Raw genomic sequence first — 24,384 nt, forward strand, 5'->3', positions numbered from 1 at the left:
CACGCATAATCATTAGCTGGCTTGGTAATCTTTCTTAATAATCATTAGCTGACATGTAACTTTAAATTTACAGTTTAAGTACCAAGTTTTTGTATATTGCACTGTTTCATAATCGTTTTAAAATGGTAGACCTAAACAAAAGGTAGGTGTTTTTGTAACAATACCTTTTATACCACTTGTTCCCAAGATCTTTTTTTTTTCATTATTAGATTTATATAAGATTAGTTAAGTTAGTAAGTAGATTTAAATTAGTTAAAATTCGCATCCTCCTAAATTTTCGCATGCTTATATCAAGCGGATCATGTGATACATAGAACATAAAACCTACCAACTGTTTACAAAACCATGAATCCTATGCGAATAAATGATGTAAATGAAATAATTTCATTAATTCTAAAAGTTTTTGGATATACGGTACTATATATACGATACTATAAAGCTGTTACTACACATAAGTACGTAATAAGTAGTAACTATAAAGGAGTTGAGTGCAGCTATATTTCAAGATCGTTACAGACATCTTGAGCGCTGCGGTTTCACACGAGTGTGGTACGTGACTGACTCGTACTTCATAAATCTAGAATTATAAGTTCTGTTCCTGATTTACAACCTACTACGAACGTGATGTGAAGGAAGAAATCTTAGAATTAATAGAGCTTTATTTAATAGGGGCAAAAGATTTTATAGCATCAATATTTTAGTTAAAGACTTTTGGGTATTAAACATCATATTAATATTTATAAAGATGACTAAGTCTAAGAAGATATCAGTAATCTTTTATGCCATGTCATAATGTCCCACTACTGGGCACAGAAAGTGCCGATCTTTCCCTGATCAAACGGAGGGTGTTTACCTACCTACTATATTCTCAGTACCTAAAGTTTGCTATAAATACCCTCCCGGTTCATTGAGGGAAGATCTGTCCCTGAGGTCTGTCCTAAGTTGTAGAATATACACAACTATATGCTATAATATGTGTAAATTCATTGTATTATATCGATAGGTTTCTAAAAGTGGGTTCCGTCGTCCTGACCCAAAACATTCGAGTGTAAGGTTTTATTGAATTTTGATCAGTGATCAGCTGAGCCGAACGCTCCAATAATTCAATATATGTAACAAAATTGCTATAAAATTTCACAGAAATAGACTAGGGTATCATTTATTTCGGTGTACCCGGCGATATACTTATATTTTACTAAGCCAAGCAGGAGTTTGACACTAAATAGATCCGGTTCAATTATCAGAATAACGTATCCCTGGACAGTAAAGTATTTTTAATTTAGAAGAGTGAAGAGGGCAACCACTGCCCTATTTTCCTCTAAAAAGTAGCAAGGAGAATGCTACACCGACAAGAGCGTGGTTGATGATGAATTTGGAATGTAGAGTCGACATAAATATTATTTTTTATACTATATTGAATTTTTATACTACATTAAAAATGTTACATTGACCTTCAACAAGTTTATCCATAATAATTACGTTGAATAAATTATTCTGATTTCTGATTTCACAATTTAGCAGATGTAGCCCGCGAGATCCATTCTAAATACATAGGTCATCATCATCATCAGCCCATTAACGTCCCCACTGCTAGGGCACGGGCCTTCCTTATGGATGGATAGGGAGATGGATTATTCTAAATAAATATGTGCATTGAACATAATTATTTAGAAGAACCTACAATATATGTCATGAAGTGTAGAGTTGATGTATTTTGTTTAAACTTAGAAATATGTAGCATCACACATATAAGTAAGCTTTTGAAAACTCAAGCTATGCGGTGGAGTGTGCTCCATACCTCCTTCGGTTGATTGAGGAGAGACCGGTTGCCTACCGCAAGACGTATATAGGCTACTTGTACTTATGATGTCATGAGCCATGTTAGGCGACTCAATAATGAATTGTCGCGGTCATCGACCTTGCAATTGACACAAGAAAAAAGAAGAAGCACATGTTGGCAGGTGGCAGTCGCTTCTGTAAAACTGGACCTGTCAAATATTCAGGTTAGGTGACCGAACCACTTGCAAACGGGACGACGCTATGAAAAAATATTGACAGGTGTAACGGACGATGTTGATACCACGTGGTTTCCAGGATTTGTGCACAGTCAATGACAATAGGCTCACCCCATATTACATTGTAAGTACTTAAAAATAGCTGCCGAAGAGTTGGTGTATATAGGTAGGGTGTTAGTGGCACTGTACCGGATACTGAGGGGGACCATTGAGGAGCTCGGTGGCGCAGCGGTAAACGCGCTCGGTCTGCGATTGTTGAAGTTAAGCAACTTTCGCAAAGGCCGGTCACAGGATGGGTGACCACAAAAAAAAAGTTTTCATCTGGAGCTCCTCCGTGCTTCGGAAGGCACGTTAAGCCGTTGGTTTCGGCTGCATTAGCAGTCGTTAATAACCATCAATCCGCACTGGGCCCGCGTGATGGTTTAAGGCCCGATCTCCCCCATCCATAGGGAAGGCCCGTGCCCCAGCAGTGGGGACGTTAATGGGCTGATGATGATGATGATCAACTCAGAAACGTGGTCTGAATCATTACCAAAATTCTCGTTAGGATGTCACTAACACCCTGCATTATACTTACACCTCTGTTTACTGGTGTCATGCTATGTTATGCGTGTAATGGATATTACCTTTGAAGAGTGGTACGAGTCTCCCCCAGCAGGTGATGGCTCCCTTACGGTGGTACTGCCCCAGCGCCAGCTCCATGTAGAACAGCGGGATGCCGCCCACCACCAGCATGATGCAGTACGGCACCAGGAACGCTCCTGAACAACACATGCATGTATTATTTTAAAACTATTATTATCTGACTATTCATGCGTGTGGAATTATGTGATTTACTTTTGAATCGGCTTGAAAATATAGGGAGGAAGAGGTTCTCAATTTGATTCGATCATTCTTGTAGAACTTACTTGTACCCTCTGTTTTTTTGTTGTAAGTATGTTTCTTTAGTCTTTTCTATTGTGTACAAATAAATAAAAAAAAAAGAACATATGGTACACAAAATATGAAAAATATAAAAAATGCACAACAGGCAAGTTTTACAGTCAACTACTTATCTCGGAGACTATTAGAATGGATATTAAATGCTGAACGCAGTCTATCATTCATTAGTCCAGATCGGATACTACGAGAATACTACTTACTAGTGTAAGTAGTCGTTACGTGTGTGATCAGTAATGTCAGGGGCCTTTGGTGGCTTACTCAATAACTTTGACAATGCGGCCAATGAGATCTATTTTGATGGCCGTCATAGGAGTAGGTAATTACTTAAAATTTTTGATATGTGGATTGTGAGGTGGATTACCAACCCCATCAATCTAGTGCAAGGGTTATTACTGAGCCGCCATAGGTCCCTGACATGACTCATGTAACGTCTACGTGCTATTTTTGATATTGCAGTGGCTAAGAAATTCTTTTCTGAGGAGTTGTTTCTGTTCCGTCCGATAGGAATTGCAGTCCTGAGTTTTGTATGATCGCATAGTTAACATTAAGGGAAAATATATTACGCTACTCTACTGTCCTCCGATTAAAATTAGCCGGGTATTTATATCGAGCTACTTAATTGAAATCATAGCCATCAGAAAATTGATTGCATTAAGTACGTAAAAACCCTTTGTAACTTTAATAAGCTAAGTGCTTTCATATGACAGACGTTACAGCAAGCGGCATTGATCCATTAGTGCAAAATGAATTGCACAGGTAGATGAGTTATTTTTGTACTGCTAGGTACATGTTGTATTCTGTTTATTCAACAATAACTTATAATATAAAAACCAGAAGCGGTATTTAGTAGAGATACATGAAAGATGTTACTATCAAGTTTTTGCTAATAGTATGTTACATAAGAAAGCATTTGCCATAAGCCTACAGGACTTCACAGGACACAATTGGTATCACCACAGTTGCGCCACCAACGTAAATGCACTATGCCGTTGTATAAAGGGTAGGCACCTGGTTACGCAACAAATTTGTTGCTGGCAACCGATTGCCGAATATTTATCCGCTGGTGGCGCAAGCATAGTTTCCAAGTGAGATGGTCCCCTAGCAACACCACTGATCGTACCTTAGCCTTTAAAACTTGAATATCGAACACGACGAAATATACCAAGCTAATAAAATCATTCAATGCGGACCCACTTATTGTTTCTTCAAATTGAACTTATAAATCCGCTCAGGAGAATTTTTTGCTCGCTCTCCCCAGAAGAGTTCCGTCGCAATCTGGAATAGCTCGCAATTTCTGCAATAATTTCGTATCGGTCCGGAGGGGCGACGCAAATTGTCTTCTAATTGGCCTTTTAAGGCACTCGCGTTTACTTTGAGCTCTACTTTAAGATACTTAAGAACTAATTCTTCTGCTCTATTGTGATGCTATCGATCTTGAAAATGTAGTTACTTAATGACAAGACCGAGTACTTACAACTATTTGTTTCTCTTAGTAAATTGTAAGTGAAAACACAGACAACATAGATTTGAAACATTGTAAAAACCATAACAAAGTACGGTGAAAAGCAAGTAAGTATCAAGTGTAAAGGCAAGGAAAGAATAACAGTGCAGTGGAGAAACTATTCAAACTCAAAAATATCTTTATTAATTAAGTAACATCATAGAGCAACACGGACTTCCAGCGAATCGGAGGGTAATATAGTTACCAACATTTTGAATCGTAACACATAAATATATTTTTTTTGTTAAACGTCTCATCCGCCTAAAACTACTGCAGCTTCTCACTGAACCTGCATGATAGAATAAGGAATAATACACCTTCATCAAAAGATGGTGTTGACAATTTGGAGAATATCACCAGATCTATCAGTACCACGATGTTCTTACTAAGACAACCAATAAAGTAGTTTCAATTTAATAATATTCTTATAAAGTTTGTTCTTGGTAAAAATACTGCCAACCCGCCGTGGAGCAGCGTGGTGGAGTATGCTAGCTCGATACCCTCTCCGGTTGACTGAGGCCGGTGCTCAACAGTGGGACGTAATATTTAGGCTGTTAATGTTGCTATGGCCTAGCTAATTATATTGCACTGTCTTTTGTACAAGATAATTACGAGTATAAAGGGTGTAAGTGACATCGTAACAAATATTCAGGGAGATCATTCAGCTCATTATTCTGAGTTAATATCAAGTGGAATTTTCCATCGCAAAAGTATGGAATTGAAAATAATAAAAAAGGAACCCTGTACAGACCACTTTAGCGTGTTCGAATTTTGAACATTTATGTTTTGATCTCCAAAGAGTTGATATTCAAGCGTGCATCATTTATTTATAGTGTCCTTCCGCCAGAGTAAGTATGGAATTCCACGTAATGTTGTGAGACGGACGCTGACTAATGGCTCAAAAGCGACAATTGTTTAACAAGATGTTTCCTTTAGCCACAATTTTCTTATAGTTGCGGAATACTGGGTTGTCAGTTATGTTAATGGTGTTCTTAGTTTAGTGGAACGCCCTTAAAATAGAACAAAGTTAGCGTTCACGGACGAATAGGTGGAAATGTCTGTTGTCAAGAAATTGCAGTCACTTTCCGTTGTTTTATAACGTAACATAAGCTTTATATCTCGATTAAAGTAATCAGAGGTACATCACCATGTGGATTGGATACTTTTCTTTTCACAACCATATCAGGTTAAACATGCACCTTAAGGCATGTCTATCTATCTACTCAGCCTGTGTCCACCCACTGCTGGGTATAGGCCTCCTATTTTTCTTTAAGTCTCATCCATTGCTTTCCGGCGTACCTCACAATGTCATCCGACCACCGGGCTGGTGGTCTGCCTCAATATCACAGCCCTCACGATAGAAGAAGAAGAAGTAACAACCTTAGTCCACTTGTTGTCTTCCCGTCATGCCGTGTCCTGCCCATTTCCACTTAAGCCTAGCGATAATAGACATGTTATGTTATGTTGTTAGGCATGTCTAATAATAATAAATTATAGAACTACATTCACAACGTTTTACATGGGTCTATCCAGTTTACAATATGCTTAAAATAATCAGCAAAGTATCTTCAAATCCTCATACAGAAAACGTACTTACTTATAATAAAAATTACAACAATTTTCGTATACTTCCTCGATAGCATAAATCAGTCCTACTTTATAAATTCGAAGCAGACTGCAAGATTCCCTGGCGTATTGTATCGTAATATGATGGGGAGGCTGGGGTGTGTCGGGATTTACTTTATTGCCGGATGCAACAGGTCGGGGTGGTGGGGTGTAACGGACTTCTCATGTAAGTCTGTAAGTCGGTCGAAGTTGGCGCTTAACTTGGATAAAGGGGATAAAAGGCAACCGCGGCTTTTAGTTTTAATGGCGCTTCTATTCAGCATGATCTCGAATTGTCGCCACGATGATATTTGGCAGAACTTTTTTGTATTATTGGCAAATGTTGTGGTAAGATGTTTCATTTCAATTTACGGCTCGATTTTCAGTAGACTAGCGGCATGCGAATAGGTAGGTGCATAAAATGGTCCAGTTGTTTGAGCGTTCAGCTCACGATCTGGAGGTCCCACGTTCAAATCCCGGTGGGGAATATCACGAAAATCACTTTGTGATCCCTAGTTTGGTTAGGACATTACAGGCTGATTACCTGATTGTCCGAAGTAAAATGATCCTCGGAAGGCACGTTAAGCCGTTGGTCCCGGTTATTACTTACTGATGCAAGTTAGTAGTCGTTACATGGGCCATGTCAGAGGCCTTTGGTGGTTCAAAAGTAACCCTAACACCAGGGTTAATGGGGTTGGTAATCCACCTTACAACCCACACGATAGAAGAAGATTATTGAATTTGGGAGGTACTTTCATAAGTTAGTAACATTTAATTTCTTTTGTCGATGTCTGGTATCACTCAGGGGATACAGGTTAATACCAATAATGGCAATTTTCCTTCAACTTCAAATTCATTAAAATTAAAAGCCAAGCTCAGATCAGGGCAATTTTAATTTAGCCAGAGGAATGCTTATCGGATTAAATGTAGAAAAAAGTACAGCATATTTGCAATCCAACTTAGTTAAGTTAGCAGGGAAGAGGCACCTGGTGAGAGCCTTCAGCGCTCCCCATTTGTCCTGCTAAGTAGTTAATGCCATCTGCGGCAAATCTACAATAAGTCACGTCAAAACAAAAATAAAAAAAGTAAGGAAGAGGCAGATGTATCAATGTAATGCCAAGGTTTCTTTTCAGACCCGAAAACTCCACCAGTACAGGAGGGTTAAAAAAGCCACTTCGATTGAATTCGTCTAAAGAAGCAATATTGCTATTTGATTCATTTCGCACTTACTTTTATATACGCAAATGTCAAATTTTTCGAAGTGACCTTTTAAATGACCCCTAGTACCTATTATATGTTTCTATTGAAAAAAACTTTACTTACTTACTTCATTCATCGTTTTAAGAAACAGCACGACATAATGTGTTCAAATCTAAGTTCAAATATAACAATAAGTATACCTAACGTAGATTGGTATATAGACGGATTTTTTTTCTATATATCGATGCTATATATCGATTCTATATATCGATATATCGGTATCGATGATTAACGAATTGTTGCTTATAAGGCATGTTACTTAAACTCACGCCCGTCATCCCTAATAGAGTGGACAGATTCGCAAGTAACCAGAAGATCTGCAGACATTTTTATATTATGAAGTCCTAGCGTAGATGAGAGCCGTGGTAACTCAGTTGGTAGAACGCTTGACTCTCACTTTGAGGTCGAAGGTTCGAATCCCAGCATAGGCCTAAACCAACGACTTTCGAATTTGTTTTCGAATTCATGTTTGGATTCAACTTGCTCAGCAGTGAAGGAAAACATCGTGAGGAAACCCACATTCCCGAAAAATGCATTTCGGAGGTATAGATATGTGTGACCTAGCTTATATTGAGCTTGTTTACTCTTCGGGGGTGAAAGGTCAGACAGGCAGTCGCTTCTGTAAAATACCGGACCTGTCAAATCTTCAAGTCACGTAAGCGGACCTAGTGAAAAACATAATATCGCTAGGGAGATGCAGATAGATGGGAGATTTTAGTTCTGTGCAATTAAGTATATTTGATTTGATTTGATTTGATTTGGAGATGATGATGATGAAAATTAAAGCACATAATAACGGGTTCTTACCGCGTTTATGGGGATATGAGACTCCCGATATTTCGACACTGTTGCAAGTGCCATGATCACCGGGATGTCATCCCGTGATCATGGCACGCTGAAACGCGGTAAGAACCCGTTATTATGTGCTTTAATTATGATAATAACCGCGTAAACTTAAAACGATGATGATGAAACCCTAGGGTGGATATAGGTAAGTACATAAAAGATAACCAGTCCGTACCACTGTTGGGCACAGGGCTCCCTTCAATCAATCGGAAGGGGAATGGAGCTTACTCCACCACGCTGGGGAGGACGAACATATTTATGAGGATATTTATTTATTTTCGTCGTGTCTTATAGGGAAGTCAAGGAATTGGCCTTTGATAGACTGGAATGGAAAATGCTACATCGACAAGAGCGTGGCTCTTAAATTGATGATAGTATTTATGTTGCACTGAATGGAGGTACATACGAGATTTTTTGTTAGAAAACTATTGTTAGAAAAGACCTGATTGTGATAATCAAAGGGGTCTCATCTTTTGAGATTGCCTCAGATCCGGCTCTGAACCTCCAGAGACCTACAATAATCGGGTTTTATCAGATTTATAAGGTACCCATTAAATCATCTGCAGGAAGGGTCTTTATTGAAATCGTTTCGCTACCGGATAACCAATCGCTTGATTTTGATTGAAAGGATATATCTAAATTAGTGTAATTTTGTTGCGAATATATGCGTATTGACATAGTAATAAGTACCATTTAATTATCTCCGGTCAGTCGGAAATTGAGTCGTGTACTAAGTTGAAGATAAATTATAAAATTCTGATTACTAAATAAAAACAGATCTAAAACTAACGAAAAGCATTTTCTTTTTTAATAAATATATAGTAATATAGTAATAAATCCAACATTTTATCACGTTTTTCTATGACGTCACAGCGTCCTTTTCCATATAAATTCAATTCAATTCAATTTTTGAAGTATGGCTTTCCATATAAATTCCATAGTAATTTCGTGTTTTGACGTTTAGTAAAAAGTAACTGATTTGACTAGTTGGAAACTGGCCTATCCGTGTTGCTCTATGCATATTATACTTCAATGTTCAAAACACACTCAGTACTTACTCAAATAGAAAGTACCTATTACTTGTGGAATTATAATCACTATTATAGACCAGATGAGGTCGATTTTGATAAATTCGGCGCGTGATGTCTCAGCCACCACACACTGGATGACATTCGAATTTTCGAAAATAAACAAAAGTTACCAAATCTGTTGTTACCAAGTCTGTTGACCAAAACTGAAAATTCCACGACATTAAACGTTACAGTTATACGACATTTCCGAGAAGAATATTTAAATATTTGAGCGCATTCTTTTGTTTTATGCGCTTCCAGTTTAGCATAGAAACAAGAAGTTCGTCCAAACAGCGACATTCGCAGTTTTCCGTGGCGTCAAGCTAACTCAGAAGTCAGAAGTGGTAATCCGGATACCGCCGGCGAGGTGTGACGAATGGGACGCCGCCGCCGCGTGTATGATGGAGCACCGTCATCAATTAGCCGACGGTCTCAATTAACCCGTCGACGTCACGCTTGGTGCTCGGTCATACCATAAGGGGGTGGGTTATTGTTTTAAAAACATCAACAAATCGACAGGAGGTATAATTTTCAGCGAATGCAATCGCGCAGATGCACGTTAATTCGGAGTAAGAAATTAGAAGTTTTCACTCGGATCAGCAACTTGAAAAAGAAAATAACATCCTTATTTTTACAATACCATTACCACCAAACTAACCAACCATTACCATTATTTTATAACCATTTTTGTAAAAAAAATAAAATAAAAAAAAAAAACAATTTTTGTAAACCAACAATGCGCTTTGTTTAAAAAAAGTATTAAGATAGTGACAGCTAGAGTAGCGTAGAGTCTAGAACATAAATATTTGTCATAACTTATCGACTATCCGAAGACAACTTTCAGCTATAGGTGTATAGTTATAGTCCTACCATTTACTCATTTCTAGATATACATGTATAGAATATACCTCTAGAAATGCAGACCGATGTAATGTAGAAAGAAATTTTTTGCAGAAGATGATAATTCACGAATAATCACGATCTCGTACCTACCAACTACTTATGTAGTTTTTAACTTGAACTCTAGCCAACGATCTCTAGTAAATGTAGATAGAATAAGTTGCTTTTCTACGGCGTCATTTTATTGCTCAGATGGTTGCAACGTCGAATACCTTCTACTTGTCCCTTGTAAAGCAATATAAATTGCATAAATCGGCCATCTCGCTTCAAAGCCTATGATGTAAAGCGAGGCTAAATAAATTTCCGGAGCAATCTCCCCAGTACGCCACTGCCGGCCCTAAGATCGTACTCTGATACCAATAGGTTTGAACAGGACCGAATTCCGCCTTTACAAGCCGAGGTTGATGACTTATGAATGTTATGATGCTACAAACTGCCCTCTATTCATGCTGGTATGAACTTAAGGTAGGTAGACAGATAGATAAAAACATTTATTTGTACTACAGACACACATTCATACAAAAAGAAAAAGATTAGATACAGACAACCAATCAACAACCAATCGGTACTCATCTCAAAATATAAAAAGTAAATCATTCAAGCAAAAACTGTACAGAAACAGATAAAGTGTATTGAAAAATATCATTTTTCTTACCTAAGATGACCGACAATGGTGTTGATTCCCGTAGACATGTCTTAATTCTATTTCAAGTTATACCCGTCATTTTCTTATCCGCCGAAAAGGAGAGAAACGGATAATCAACTCTAAAAGAGGGAGCGCAAGAATCAGAGTAACGATCCGATCAAGCCTTGGCTATCCACGATATTAAATCAAAGTTCCAAACGACACGACACGATATGCCATCGACACGAAGAACAAACTTAAAGTTCAATTTTCAAACTTCGCGGCACTAGCGACGCCTCTGTAGCTGCCATTTAATTCGATCAGTGCTCGATCGGCGGCCTCTGACAGAAGATGACCTCCCACTCCATTATCTTATTACCCTCTCCCATTATTACGTTACTAATTTTCCTGCATCGTCGAGTTAACGAAGTTCCACGGCGTAAAGGGCGCGTTTTGATAGTCAATTTGGCTCTTGGGCAAAGTAACGGACGTCGCAAGGATGCAATTACATCGCGGCGGCGGCAACTTTGTTTTACACTCGGTTGGAGTAGTATGTTGTTTGTATGTACTTACCTAATATAATTATATATATTATATTACCACTCAATTCATAACGGAATAGGCACATTAAAACTTTCGATCCACACCTATTGGCATAAAATGTTTTCTTAAAGATAAAGATAATTTATTTGCTTATACATGAGTAATATAACATGATGACAGTGTTCACATTAAACTTCTTCATGTTTGCCTTGCGGCGCACAAAATTTTAAGTATCTTGTGTTTTAAGACCTTATTTTTGTCGTACGAGTAAATCAATTACTGATAGGTGGTGCAGAATTTTCCATGCTACTTTTTTAGGGAAAAATAGGGCAATGGTTAGTGGTATTATATTTTTTTCGGCAAATATGATTACTTACTGAAATCATGAGTAGGTATGTTACTGACTGTTTACCTACTTTATAGTTACCGGGAAAAAGGCAGGTCCGTGTTGCTCTATGCATATAAACTAATGCATTCAAGATCAAGTCTATGAGACAGTTCTTATATAAAAACAGGGACTTGAGCATGATCTTGAGGGCAGTCTCAACTGAGACTAGTTTATTAATACCACCCTATGTTTCCGGGCCATCTTCGAGTTTTCCTAATAGATATAATAGAGCTTCACTCGTACAGTGTAGCGTTCTTTGTTTTTTCTTTTTTGGCATTACGCAGTTTGCATATTTACCTACCACCGACAGGAATTTTCTTTTTTTTATAAGTTTTTCTTTTTCTTGTGACTTCTGTACTCTGTGGGCTTCTGTCAACAGATACACATTTTTAGAACATACTTTATTATATAATTTTTCTATAATGATATAAATTGTGATACGGTTTTATTTAGTTTTTTTATATTTTTGCGTATTGTTTTTTTAGAGATTATTATTATTTCTACAGTTTCTTTTACCCGAGTAAACAGCAAGCATGTCGAATAGCAGCGACGAGGAGAATGAGACCGAAGTTATCTTCGAGACGCTCAAAGAACCAGATCAATTCAGTTCCTCAGAAGAGGCCTCTATGAGCGAATGGTCCTCGTTAGAAAAGGTACCAAGGAAACAGAATGCGAAGGCGGCTCTGTCCGAACTCGGTAAGTACTCATGCGGCAGCGGAGAAATCTGCGGGAAATACATCGAAATGTCGTCCAGCTCTTTATATCGACACCCTCACTACAAATACCCCGCCGTCACCGACCCTGGTATCAAACCGGCGTTGTTGGATCCCTACCCGGATATTATTTACCCGGAAGACGGCCAAGAACTCTATAAGGTCACCTGCAAAGAAACCAACACTTACATAGTGAACCTGTTCTTCCGCAACTTATTCAGCAGCGAAATCAACCTGAGTTACTATGGTATTAATACGACGGGAATTCGCGCGATGGCGATAGCGTTGCGAGCCAACAAACACGTGCGAGTGCTGAATCTGACGGACAATTTCATCGACGACGACGGATGTTTTCATTTAGGAGAGATGTTAAAAACCAATGTTACGCTGGAGGAACTGAATCTGACCGGATGTCGCATAGGAGCATCGGGTCTTCGCGCACTAATACAAAATCTAACCATCAATCGAACTCTAAAGGAACTGAATATTTCCAAGAATCAACTTGAAGACGAAGGTGGCGAAATTTTAGCCAAACAGATGGACAATGGCATAACCTTAACACGTTTAAAAGTCAGCTATAATAACCTGGGTTTCAAAACGTCTGCAGCATTGCAAGAAACCTTGGAATTTAAGAACATACTTACCCATTTGGACTTGTCGTGGAATCACTTTTTTCACATTCAAAGCACCGCGAAATTGCTTGAGATCATGGCCTACAGTGAAGTGCTTCAGGAACTTAATTTAGCTTGGAATGCTTTAGAAGGCAATCGTATTGCAAAAGCAATCAAATTCATCTTGACGATTCCTACACTGAGACTTCTTGATTTAAGTAACAATAGATTTGATGATAAAGCTATTGAGATGATAGCGGGGAGTTTAATACAAGCTAGGAGCCTAAGAACTTTAAATTTATCGTTTAATCCTTTGAGCCCTGTGGGAGCGTTGAGTGTCCTTCAGACGTTGCAGCGACCACGTACTAAAATAGAAAATTTGTTGCTTGACAAAGTATGTGTCCATAGAGAATTTACGGAAATTCTACAAAAAATTCGAGGCATGAAATCAAGGAAGAATTTGGTTGTGATACATGGTGAAGTTGTAGGAAACTGGAATATAAAAGGCAGTGATCCGAGGGAGTTGATATTGCAGAGAGCCGCATACCTTGGCAATGCGAGGAAACACGTCGTGGATATACCAGCGTATTTGTTGACTCTATGCAAGGAATACACCGAGCCCTTAGAGTTGAAGGAGCTGGCCAAACGATTTGAGATGGACCACATACCCTTAGATGAAGACTTGATTACCGAGCTAACTTACGTGTTCCCTGGTCCGAAGAGACCTAAGACAACAACGGTGAACTTCGCAGCTATAAAAGAATACATTCACAGACTGTGGCCCGATAAGAAACCAGTCGATGCAATCAAACCAATGAAAGCTGCTAAAGGCAAAAGAGCTACTTAAATATTTTCTAATATTTATTTTACAATCTTTTATTTTTAATTTTGCGTTAACTTGTTTATTTTATATTTATTTAATTTGTTGTATTTTTTCTGATAAATATTTTCATTAATTAACTATTTATTTTGTTAATTATATTATTTTATTAAATTTTTCATCAGTCCCACTGGGTTCCTTTTATTTATTTTTCCCTTTTATTATAATAGCTTTTCTCTCTAGAAAAATGATTTACGAGTAGGTAAACTCAATGCACGCAGATGAAACCAGTAACGTTAAGGAGGCGGCATTTTTGTAACGTTCCTGATTGTAAGCATTAGTTCCCACAAATCCTGCCAATCTCGCAACTGTGTACATTGAGCTTTACTTGTGAATAAAGTTGTGTGCTTATAAAGTGGATGTCTAGAACAGAGACCTCATTTCAACATTTCCGGTCGCGTCTGTCGCCGCCGGTAGCCGCACCCCAGCTCATTTCCGCTAAGCAAAGACGCATCGCCTCTTGTCTGCATCACACAACCAATAAACATCTGCATTTGTCGTCCCTGTTTGATTTGAGGGCCTAAATATACTTTTTTGTGCGCGAGGGCTAGATATTATCATGAATGCTTATATCATATTTTATCTACCAATGAGGTTCGTTTAGGATCATAAATTAATACATCAATGTATTTAATAGAGAGCCACGTAAGTACATCACTTTTATATGTCCATTGATGTATAATAATATTATGTTACTATAGTACCACTATTTAATTGTGTAAACTTTGAGCAACTACTTGATTAATCTACCGATTCACGCTCTTAATCTCTATCTGGGTAGGCAGGCGGAGCCAAGAGTAGTCATAAAGCAAAGTGCATTTTTGGCGTAATCGATTTTAAGAACCTAATTACTAGTATATTAAGGAAGAAATACAAGTTAAAACTTATTAGAAATCCCTCATAACATCACATAAACAGACCTTATACGTCCCACTGCTGGGCACAGGCCTCCCCTCAATCAACCGGAGGGGGTACGGAGCATAGTCCACCACGGTGCTACACTGCGGGTTGGTGGAGGTGTTTGAAATCCCTCTGGCCAAAATGTATATGAAACTCCGAAGATAGAAGTTTTTTACTGTAGCTTTGAACTGTACATACTCGTTATATCTGACGTTCTTGGGAATTCATGAGAGAGTGCATTGCGTTCTATGCGCGGTGCAGCGTGTGTAGGACTCTTGAGGGATAATAGTCGGTTAACAATCGTGGCTTGTGCCTCTGCCTCGGACTCGAGGGCTCTCCGCTTACACCTGAGGCCTTAATTAAAGACTCCAGGAATATACGCGATAGACTAGCGGTTGAATCGTGAAGCGTGATTGGGTGCGAAGTGGAACAGATTTAAGAAAATAGTTCAAGCAAAAATTGGAAAGCTCGGTGAGCTGTGGTGTGGGTACTTAGTTAATAATAATAATATATTTATTTGTAGAAGATAAGGCTTAAATATATGACAATATTAGTTAACATTTACAAGTATGTAGTTACAGGCTATGACATAATTATTATAAGTCAGCTGCAGCTATCCCTAAATGTTTTAAAACTGATCTAGGTACACCAGCTACCATCCAAAAGTAGTATACAAAAAGCCATAAGTGAGGGTGCTGACAATGAATATTATATATTCGGACAATAATGTTTAAAATTTAAAGAAATTTATATCAAAGCTCACAATAAAAAGAAAAAAATAGTAATTCATAGGTAAGGTAATGCAACTTGCTACATGTGTGTGTGTGTGTGTGAATGTGTCTGAATGTACTTACCAATGTGTATAGTTCATCTTGCAATGGATGTATGTCGTCTACCCCAAGTGGGATTATAGTCGTGATCTTGTGTTATGTTGACGTGTGTTATTATAGTTTTTTTAAGATATTGTTTTTTTTTTTATGGTGGCAAGTCACTATATCATCACCCCCCTAGAATTATCCAGTTTCTCACAGGGTCCGCTTACCTACCAGAAGATTTGACATGTCCGGTTTTTTACAGAAGTCAAGGTCTTTCTATCGTGTGGGTTGTGGTGGGTGCTGGTGTCCGGGTTATTATGGGTCGTCAAGTAGGTGGCAAGTCAGTATATGACAGTCAGAAAATAATCATCTAGGATCAAGGGTCTTTCTATCTGTCGACAGTTCTTCTGTTGTGTGGGTTGCGAGATTAGTGACCGACCTCACCAACCCTGGTGTCAGAGTCACTATTGAGCAGCCATAGGACCATGTCATGGCTCATGCAACGGATGCACACTTAGTATCGGGCAATGACAATCAGTCTGCAATGTCGTAACCAAACTAGGGATCACAAAGTGATATTTATAATTAATCCCCGTTGGATTCGACCTTGGAACGAGAAGCCATTATTCGTCCATGATACAAATACAAAAGAGAAGTAGACATTCATTTTGTAGATCGCGTTGTTTGAATCTTAGTTTTGGCGCCTAAATAAATACTTTTGCCCAGGGATACGGGTGAAGACCTCAACGGTTGCAGAGGCGGAGATGGGAGCTATCGGTATGGCAATGCAGGACCGAAGGGGCAAGTCACAGGGACTGTAACGTGGAACCTCACAGAGAACAACAGTAACTGTCAGTATCTACTATTCAGAGGCGGAGGACAGAAATCCTAGTACGGCTTTGAAATAGCCTACTCTGGGCGCCATTCCACTCGCGTCAGAGTACTGCGGGGCAGAAGGCAAAAGTGAAACCACTGCCCTATTTTTCCCTAAAAAGTAAGTAGCATGGGGAATGCTACACCGACAAGAGCGTGGCACTTAAATTAGTGATGATGAAATAAATACCTACACAAAGTACCTAAACATAGCTTCAATTATTTAAAAGCAAAGCAAAAAGGCAGTAGGTAATAAACATATTCTATAGGTACGCAGCTATACAGCTACTATACAGCTTATGGCGGTAGTCAAGTCAAGACCCACAATTAGCCTTACAAGAGGCACCATAGTGGCACTTAGCGCTATTCACCACGTCTAACGCCGCAGCCGCGATAAATGTCTCCATAGGATAACCTAATGACGTCATAAGTGGATTTTGTGCAGCAATAAGATGGTATAGTTCGACCGAAACTTTATAATGGAAATATAGAGAGGCTAAGTATTTTTGATAATATAAATTTCGTTATTTATCATAGGCTCACAATTCCGTCATAGTAATTCCGTTAAAATAATAATATAAGAAAGATCAAAACATCAGAACGTAATTGACCAGACTATTTTTCCTGCAGTTTCTATTTTATTAGGCAAACGCTAGGAAAATGTCCCTAGCGTCAATATAAGCTAGAATTTAGTTAAGTATATGTATTTTAGTAATGTTAACAGAATCTATCATCCTAATCTCGACTGATATACATCACTATGCTAATTAACATTACACCACTGGCTTCTGTACTTTGACAGTTCTAGCTCGTATTACGCATTTATTCAGGTACTTATATTGGAACTACACGTTCTGTTTATTGATAGGAGGATTTTCGGAAGTATTTTTAATCACGTAACTTATTTATTGATCTAATAATGTATTCGTCACACGTACATACATACATAGTGGTCAAAAACATAATCCTCCTTTTTGCTTCGCCGCAGTCGGGTAAAAAATATGACGAAATGTTTACAACCACTGTCACCAAAAGATATGCCGACATTGACCTTACTGCTAGGTACTCACCGCCGCCATTCTTGTAGCAGAGGTAGGGGAACCGCCAGACGTTGGCCAGGTCGACCGCGAACCCGATGACGGACAGCAGAAAGTCGACCTTCTTGCCCCAGGTCTCGCGCTCGCCCGCGCCGCCCGGCGTAGGCGTCTTGAGCGCCATTCTACTGCCCACGCGCACGCCGCCCCTCCCTGGCACCATACAAACAAAAAAATAAAAATAAAGCTCAGCGGGTAACTGCGCCAAACTCCCATAAGTGGTTTCTTTTTAAGTTGTCTATTTCTACACAGGTCCATATTGTTGCTTTATAATGAAAACAACGTAAGCACCTTTTTGAAATGGCTTTATTCAACAAAACTTCGATTTCATTCAATTGATTTCTTTCCGGGTAGAAATTGAGACCTCATTTTTTACCTGAATTAAAATTATCTTCTCTATTGCGAGGTTTTGTTAACAAAAACACATAGATAACACAACCGAATGTGATTTTTCAAAAAGGATTTTAACTATAGTGCAACGTTTATTACATGGGCCTTTGAAACCGGAAATAAATGGTTTTATTATTACAAATACTCGCAACCTAAATTCACAGATATTCTGGACTGGGACTTCGTCCACTTACGGCACTTGACCTTTGGGTTAATTAAGTGCTGCCGAAACAAGTCCTCCATTAGTCCAGTCTACCCAACATATTCAAGTGACAAATTCGAGCGTGACGAAGGGTAGCTACTAGATTTTCTATATTTAAATTCACGAAGAGCATGTAAGCTGTAGAAAGAATTTGAGGATCATTAAAATGGCTTCTTGTTCGCATAATAGGTTTCTCTACAGAAAATTAACACATTTTTTAAATTTCGAATCTAAAAAAAATCTTTTGTTTCAATGTTTATGTGTTTTTTATTAAAATGTTGGTTGTTCTGAACTGAAATGTCCTGAAAAGAACTAAAACAATGAGTGTTACAGTTCTTTTATTGCAATTCGTACCTAACTTTATTCTTTGATACAGAAAGTCAAGTCTCTCTGTGTCACTGTCTAATGTCTTTATTCACTTTTATTGTACCTAACCCGAACACAGGTCCTGTAGTAAGTACTTATAAGTAAGAGTCCAGCCCTCGGCTCTAGGTAGCAGTACTAGCGCGATTTTACTCAAGGGACAAAGTTGAAACATATTTAATTTATCTGTAAGTACTAAGCCTTTAAACTTCCTCCTGCAAAATAGTGAATACTGTTGGAGATACAATAAGCTAAGTTACATTGCACTAAAAACCATTTGTTAAAAAAGTAGGTGCAAGATGCCAAAACCTTTTTTATTGCAATAACAAACCACACTTATGATATTTAATCAAATGAACTGGACAAAACAATCCCGACTCGCCAAGCCCGAGCTGCGGTCATAGTAAAGTGACAAATGATGACTGGTACTCCCGCACCACTCCATTCTCTGATTTATGTTAGGGTTGGCTCGCACTTTGTAACGGCGATTATTGTGTTTGAAAATTTTCGTTTCGTAAAGATAGTTAATATCGCCATCATGATCGAATTGGAAAAGTAAACCTGAGTTTTTTCTGCAAGCCGCATGTTCCAACCGCGGTGAACTCCACATCACCTAACACTTTTGAATATTCGATATCCCTAATAGAAAACTTGCGTACTACTTACACGAATATTATTTTAAAGATTTTGACCGCATTTATATAAACCAAACCAACCCACGGACCGAAATGAAACCGAAATGGAAGGGCTGCTAAAATAATGCGAAGTGTCGTCAAAAAAAACCTGATATAAACATTATATACGTACTTATTATTCATTTACATTACATAAATGTCTGAAAGATATTTGAATATTAGATTGGGTGGTTCTGCCTACCCCGGTCGTGATTACATAATAATGTGTTGTCTGAGGTTCATTCAAGAAATCTGTAAACAAATTATGAACACGTAAAATTGAAACTTGCCACCACCACCCCTGGCTGGACCCTCGATCTCAACCGGCGTGAGAGGCTGTCACGGCCGCGATTTGGTAAAAAGCCCCGTCACATAGCCACTCGCCCGCAAATTGGATTGCGTTCCATGTTCAAACCGATCATATTGCCGCGCTTCGGTGTTGCACGCGTGAAATTCTATGAGTGGATCGTATATTTGTGCATGTTACATTAGACGTAGATTGAAAGTTTTTATTGGCGCCAAAAATTGGCGCTTATACGCATCGCCACTGAAAAGGCAAAATAACGTAAACGCCAAAATTTCATTTCAAGAAAAAGCCAAGTTATGTTATGTTGTTGTTTTTAAGTTATGTACATTATTAGTCACAATACCGTAACCTTATAAATGTAAAAATGTTTTAATGTATGTGATGTGGTTGTACTTTATAAATAAATAAATAATAAACCGTTTAAAGTAGCTATTTCGTTGTTTAATCATAACTTTTCAATTAAGGTGACGTCAACGAAAGATTACACGGTTTTTCTTTTTCTATATCTAGCAATACATATTATAAAATGGACTGCTATTTTTGGATATTTTGGCGCTTATGTGATTTTGCCTTTCCAGTGACGATATGTAAACATAACAATGATTAGAGAACTAACTAACAAGTTTAAACTTTTAGGCAAACAGTTATAAGGATGTGCGTTCAATTTTAATGAATTCTTTTAGTACCTACATATTTTTTACATGCTTGTCACTCTCAGGTTAGAGTCTAGACTAAGTACTTTGAATTTTGAATTCTCATTCCTACGCAAATTGGTGGGACAAATGGGGAGTGCAGGCGGTCCACATCCTTTATCATAATATATATCATGTCTCATAAGGATACCGCCTCCGTGGTCTAGTGGTTAGAGCGTTAGGCTCACGATCTGGAGGTCCGGGTTCGATTCCCGATGGGGACATTGTCGAAATCACTTTGTGAGACTGTCCTTTGTTTGGTAAGGACTTTTCAGGCTTGAATCACCTGATTGTCCGAAAAAGTAAGTTGATTCCGTGCTTCGGAGGGCACGTTAAGCCGTTGGTCCCGGCTATTAGCCGTAAAAACACCTCCACCCACCCGCAGTGGAGCAGCGTGGTGGAGTATGCTCCATACCCGCTCCGGTTCATTGAGAGGAGGCCTGTGCCCAGTGGAAACAAAAACAATAAAATTAAATATAAGTTGCACAAATAGTATAAATTAAACAGACAGTTCGGTGAGGTGTAGGGACTTATTTCATATTGCGGTGGATGTTCTGACTAACCAAATCGGGATATAGTTGAGAGCTTCCATCCCTATTGCATTCATCGCAAGATGAACTATGTACCTACTCCTCATCTGTTAAATCTTATTTTTGTGTTTCTGTTAGAGCTCTGTGTTACTTTTTTGTGTCACCGAGTTTTGTGTTCTGTTCCTGTCGTTTCTGTTTTTAAGTTGGATTATTGATATTGTAGTTTTTGACCAATAGAGAAATGTAAATATAGATATGACTATACACACACAACATTATAACCGTGACCTCCGTGGTCCAGTGGTTGAGCGTGCTCACGATCTGGCGGTCCCGGGTTCGAATCCCGGTGAAGACAAATCACAAACATCACTTTGTGATCCCTAGTTTGGTTAGGACTGTACAGGCTGATCACCTGATTTTCCAAAAGTAAGATGATCTGTGCTTCGGAAGAGACGTTTAGCCGTTGGTCCAGGTTACTGCTTACTGATGTAACGTAGTCGTTACATAAGTCATTTCAGGGGCCTTTGGCGAGTCAATAATAACTCTGACACTAGGGTTGATGGGGTTAGTAATCCACCTCACAACCCACACGATAGAAGAAGACACACAGCATTGCCTTCTGTAATAATAATGTAATCATCGTGCCCTAATTTTTTATAAATATCTTTGACCTTAATATAATGGGTTTTCACAGTAAAGTTCATAAGTTGATTCTGTTCCAGTGGGACGTATATAGGCTATTTATGTAAGGGTACAAGCAAACATGTGCGTTTTATGAAAATCTCAGTCTACTATTTTTTTTTACTTTTGCCATTGTGTTCTAGTGATCAGAATATGTGCATTCGACTTTGATGGTAGCCGGTACGAGACCTGAATCGGCCCACTGAATCTGAATTGTTTTCAAACACCCTTACTTACACACGGTAACAACGAGATTTCTGTTTGGAGTGTCCGGGTAGTAGTTTGATAAGCGCACGGAATAATGAGTCCGATATTTTATCACGTTTTCCTAAGACGTCACAGTATGGTTTTTCATACAAATTCCATAAGAATTTCGTATTTTGACGTTTAGTAAAAAGTAACTGATTTGACTAGTTGGAAACTAGCCTATTCTTACCGCGCATTAGAGACATTTGGAAAATGTTATGTTATTGAAATGTAAAAGCTAATTATACTGAACTGGTCATTCTGTTTAATAATACGAAGGACAACTAAATAAACACTAATGTTAATAAGTAAAAGTGTTCCTTCCTGTTATACTACCATACATAGGGCGCGCTAGCAACTCGCGAGTCGCAAGTACGAGTAAGTAGCTACAATTTGCTGTAACGAACTGTGGCGGAGTTACAGGCCCGGGCCTAGGGTGAACAAATAGCAGAGTCGGCCAATCGTAGCAAAAACAATATACGAAGACACCTAATCACAATACAATAAAACCATGTATTTTGTACTTACTAATTCAATCAATCGAATGAAAAACATAAACAACCTAGACCTACAAGGTCTTAATGAAACCGTACCGAATACTCAGCTCATGGTTCTGAGTAAAACAACATCAAGTGAAATTTTCCGTCGCATAATTCATGAAAATTCCGCGTTGGAAATATTGACTCAGAAGCATGAGCTGTATCACCCTCCTCAGTATTTGGTACGGTCCGGTGTTACTAACACTGTATACCGTTCCGCCCCACTGCTGGGTACAGGTCTCTCTTCAATCTTCAAACAACCGCACTGCATGATTTGATTATGCTTGAAGCCATTACCCGACTATTTTTTTTAGGAGTTTAGTCTTTACGAATTACTATCTATATTAGTAACATACCTAATTATATAAATCAATACTTACTAATGCATATTTTTATTGCATCACTACTTTTACTACCCCCGAGTTGTATATCAATAACCCCTTAGCACTTCCCATTTGTCCGGACAAATAGTTGATGCAATTCGAGGCAAATGCAATGTGTGTGTGTGCAATGTGTTTTTGTCTTATTGTAAAATAAGACACGTCAATAAAACCTAAGTTTTAGAATATTTTATGAATATTTAAATATTAAATTGCTGAAGTAATTTATTTTCTTTAAAACAGGCAGGCATGGCCTTGACATACATAACATAACACTTTAGAGGAGGTAGGTACTTCCTACATTTATTTAAAAAAGAAAAGCTAGGAATTTCTTACTTGCTCTACATTTTATGCATTAACAAGATATTTTCGATAATTTTAGGATTTAACCCGCATCAATCCGTTGCCGATTCACAATTTCTAAGTTCTAATTTAAAGCATTTACCAAACTCCGTCGATAATTTTAGGATTTATACCATATTAATCCATTGTTGATTTACGGGTTCTAAATTTAAATACTAAAAAGTACTTACCGCACTTACGGGGTTGCTCTACATTTTTACGCGCTAACAAAACTTTTTATATAATTTTAGGATTTATACCTCACAAATCCGTTGCCGATTCACAAATTCTAAGTTTAAACTTTAAAATACTCACGTGCGGGTTGGCGGGCGCAGGATTCGCGCCATCTCCGCGCGGCGAAGGCTCTGGCTAGAGTGGCGCCTGTCTTCCTACCGAGGGGCGGAGTCTCGCTCGCTTCAACGCGCACTCTCCACCCAGCCCCCCATAAGCTAGAATCTTCTCTAGTTCTTCGCTTTAGAATGGCTATAACTGGGAATGGGTTGAGGTAGCTTTTAGTAACTTTGTAAGTAATAAAGTAGTGCCTAGGTGCCAATGAGATAATATTGGTAGTACCAATATCAATTTGGTACCTAGTTACGAGATTTTATTCCATGCAAAAGGGTTTTTTAAAGTGCCTTTATGGAATTTCGGTTCCAAAGCATTTTTTGCATATCTCAAAGTGTTGTTTACCGGGGCTCCATGGAATATTCTCGAGTCGATAGCTTTATATAACTTACGTAAGCCAGAAAATTTTTGCGACTACGAAATTACGTAACTTTTTTAAAAAAAATCTGTTAGTTTAGGTTATAAATCAAAAATAGGTATCACTAAATCTCTAGTTATGGAGGAGCTGGAAGATGTAACCAGGAATATGCCTTTCACGAGAATGTTCCCGTTGTAAAATTTCTAATAATAGTAAAGGACACCGGCTCTTTTCTTTGTGAAATTGTTATTTGTTGTTCTTTGATCCTATCTGCCTAAAGGTTACGTAATAAAACTCTTTTTACCTTTTTATATCACTGTATTTAACTGTCGGTCTTTTTGTCTTGGGTAGTCATTACAACTTCAGCTAAATAAACTAAAGGCTCTATCTCTCTACGACACCATGGGGAAGCAATCACAGTCACACCATCCAAAATCTATGCAGTTGTATTGTATAAATGCTACTTCCGTATACACATTGTTGGTGGCACCACCATGGTGTCCTGTGATTTATAATATTTATAAGGCCATATGGCCTTATGGAAAATCTTTTAAGTAGGACCACACCCTGGACACTTCATACAATCAACCTCGTTTTACACAGACACTGCAGATTGATGTTACCGCGCGCATCTGTGTGTGTGACGTCAAGTCTAAACTATTCGAGGGGGTGAGGTAAACCTAGCTCAGACGCTGGTGGGGAGCGGAGAGTTGCCGTTCAATACGTAGTACAGTTCCTTATTCTATGGTAGAAC

The 24,384-nt window shown here is 38.4% G+C and overlaps 1 protein-coding gene across 1 annotated transcript in view; it reads right to left on the reverse strand.

The window, feature by feature from the left end:
• LOC126367534 (sodium-dependent dopamine transporter) overlaps positions 1-23,359 on the reverse strand; it is a 33,527-nt gene extending 10,168 nt beyond the window's left edge. The window contains exons 1-3 of the mRNA XM_050011108.1: positions 23,243-23,359; positions 17,558-17,734; positions 2,642-2,776 (exon numbers count right to left, since the gene is read on the reverse strand). Of these exons, the coding sequence (XP_049867065.1) occupies positions 2,642-2,776; positions 17,558-17,705 (283 nt within the window). The 5' untranslated portion in view covers positions 17,706-17,734; positions 23,243-23,359. The remainder of the gene's footprint in view (positions 1-2,641; positions 2,777-17,557; positions 17,735-23,242) is intronic.
• Between the last annotated feature and the right edge of the window lie 1,025 nt (positions 23,360-24,384).

Source organism: Pectinophora gossypiella, chromosome 6 (assembly GCF_024362695.1).
Source record: "Pectinophora gossypiella chromosome 6, ilPecGoss1.1, whole genome shotgun sequence".
NCBI lineage: Eukaryota > Metazoa > Arthropoda > Insecta > Lepidoptera > Gelechiidae > Pectinophora > Pectinophora gossypiella.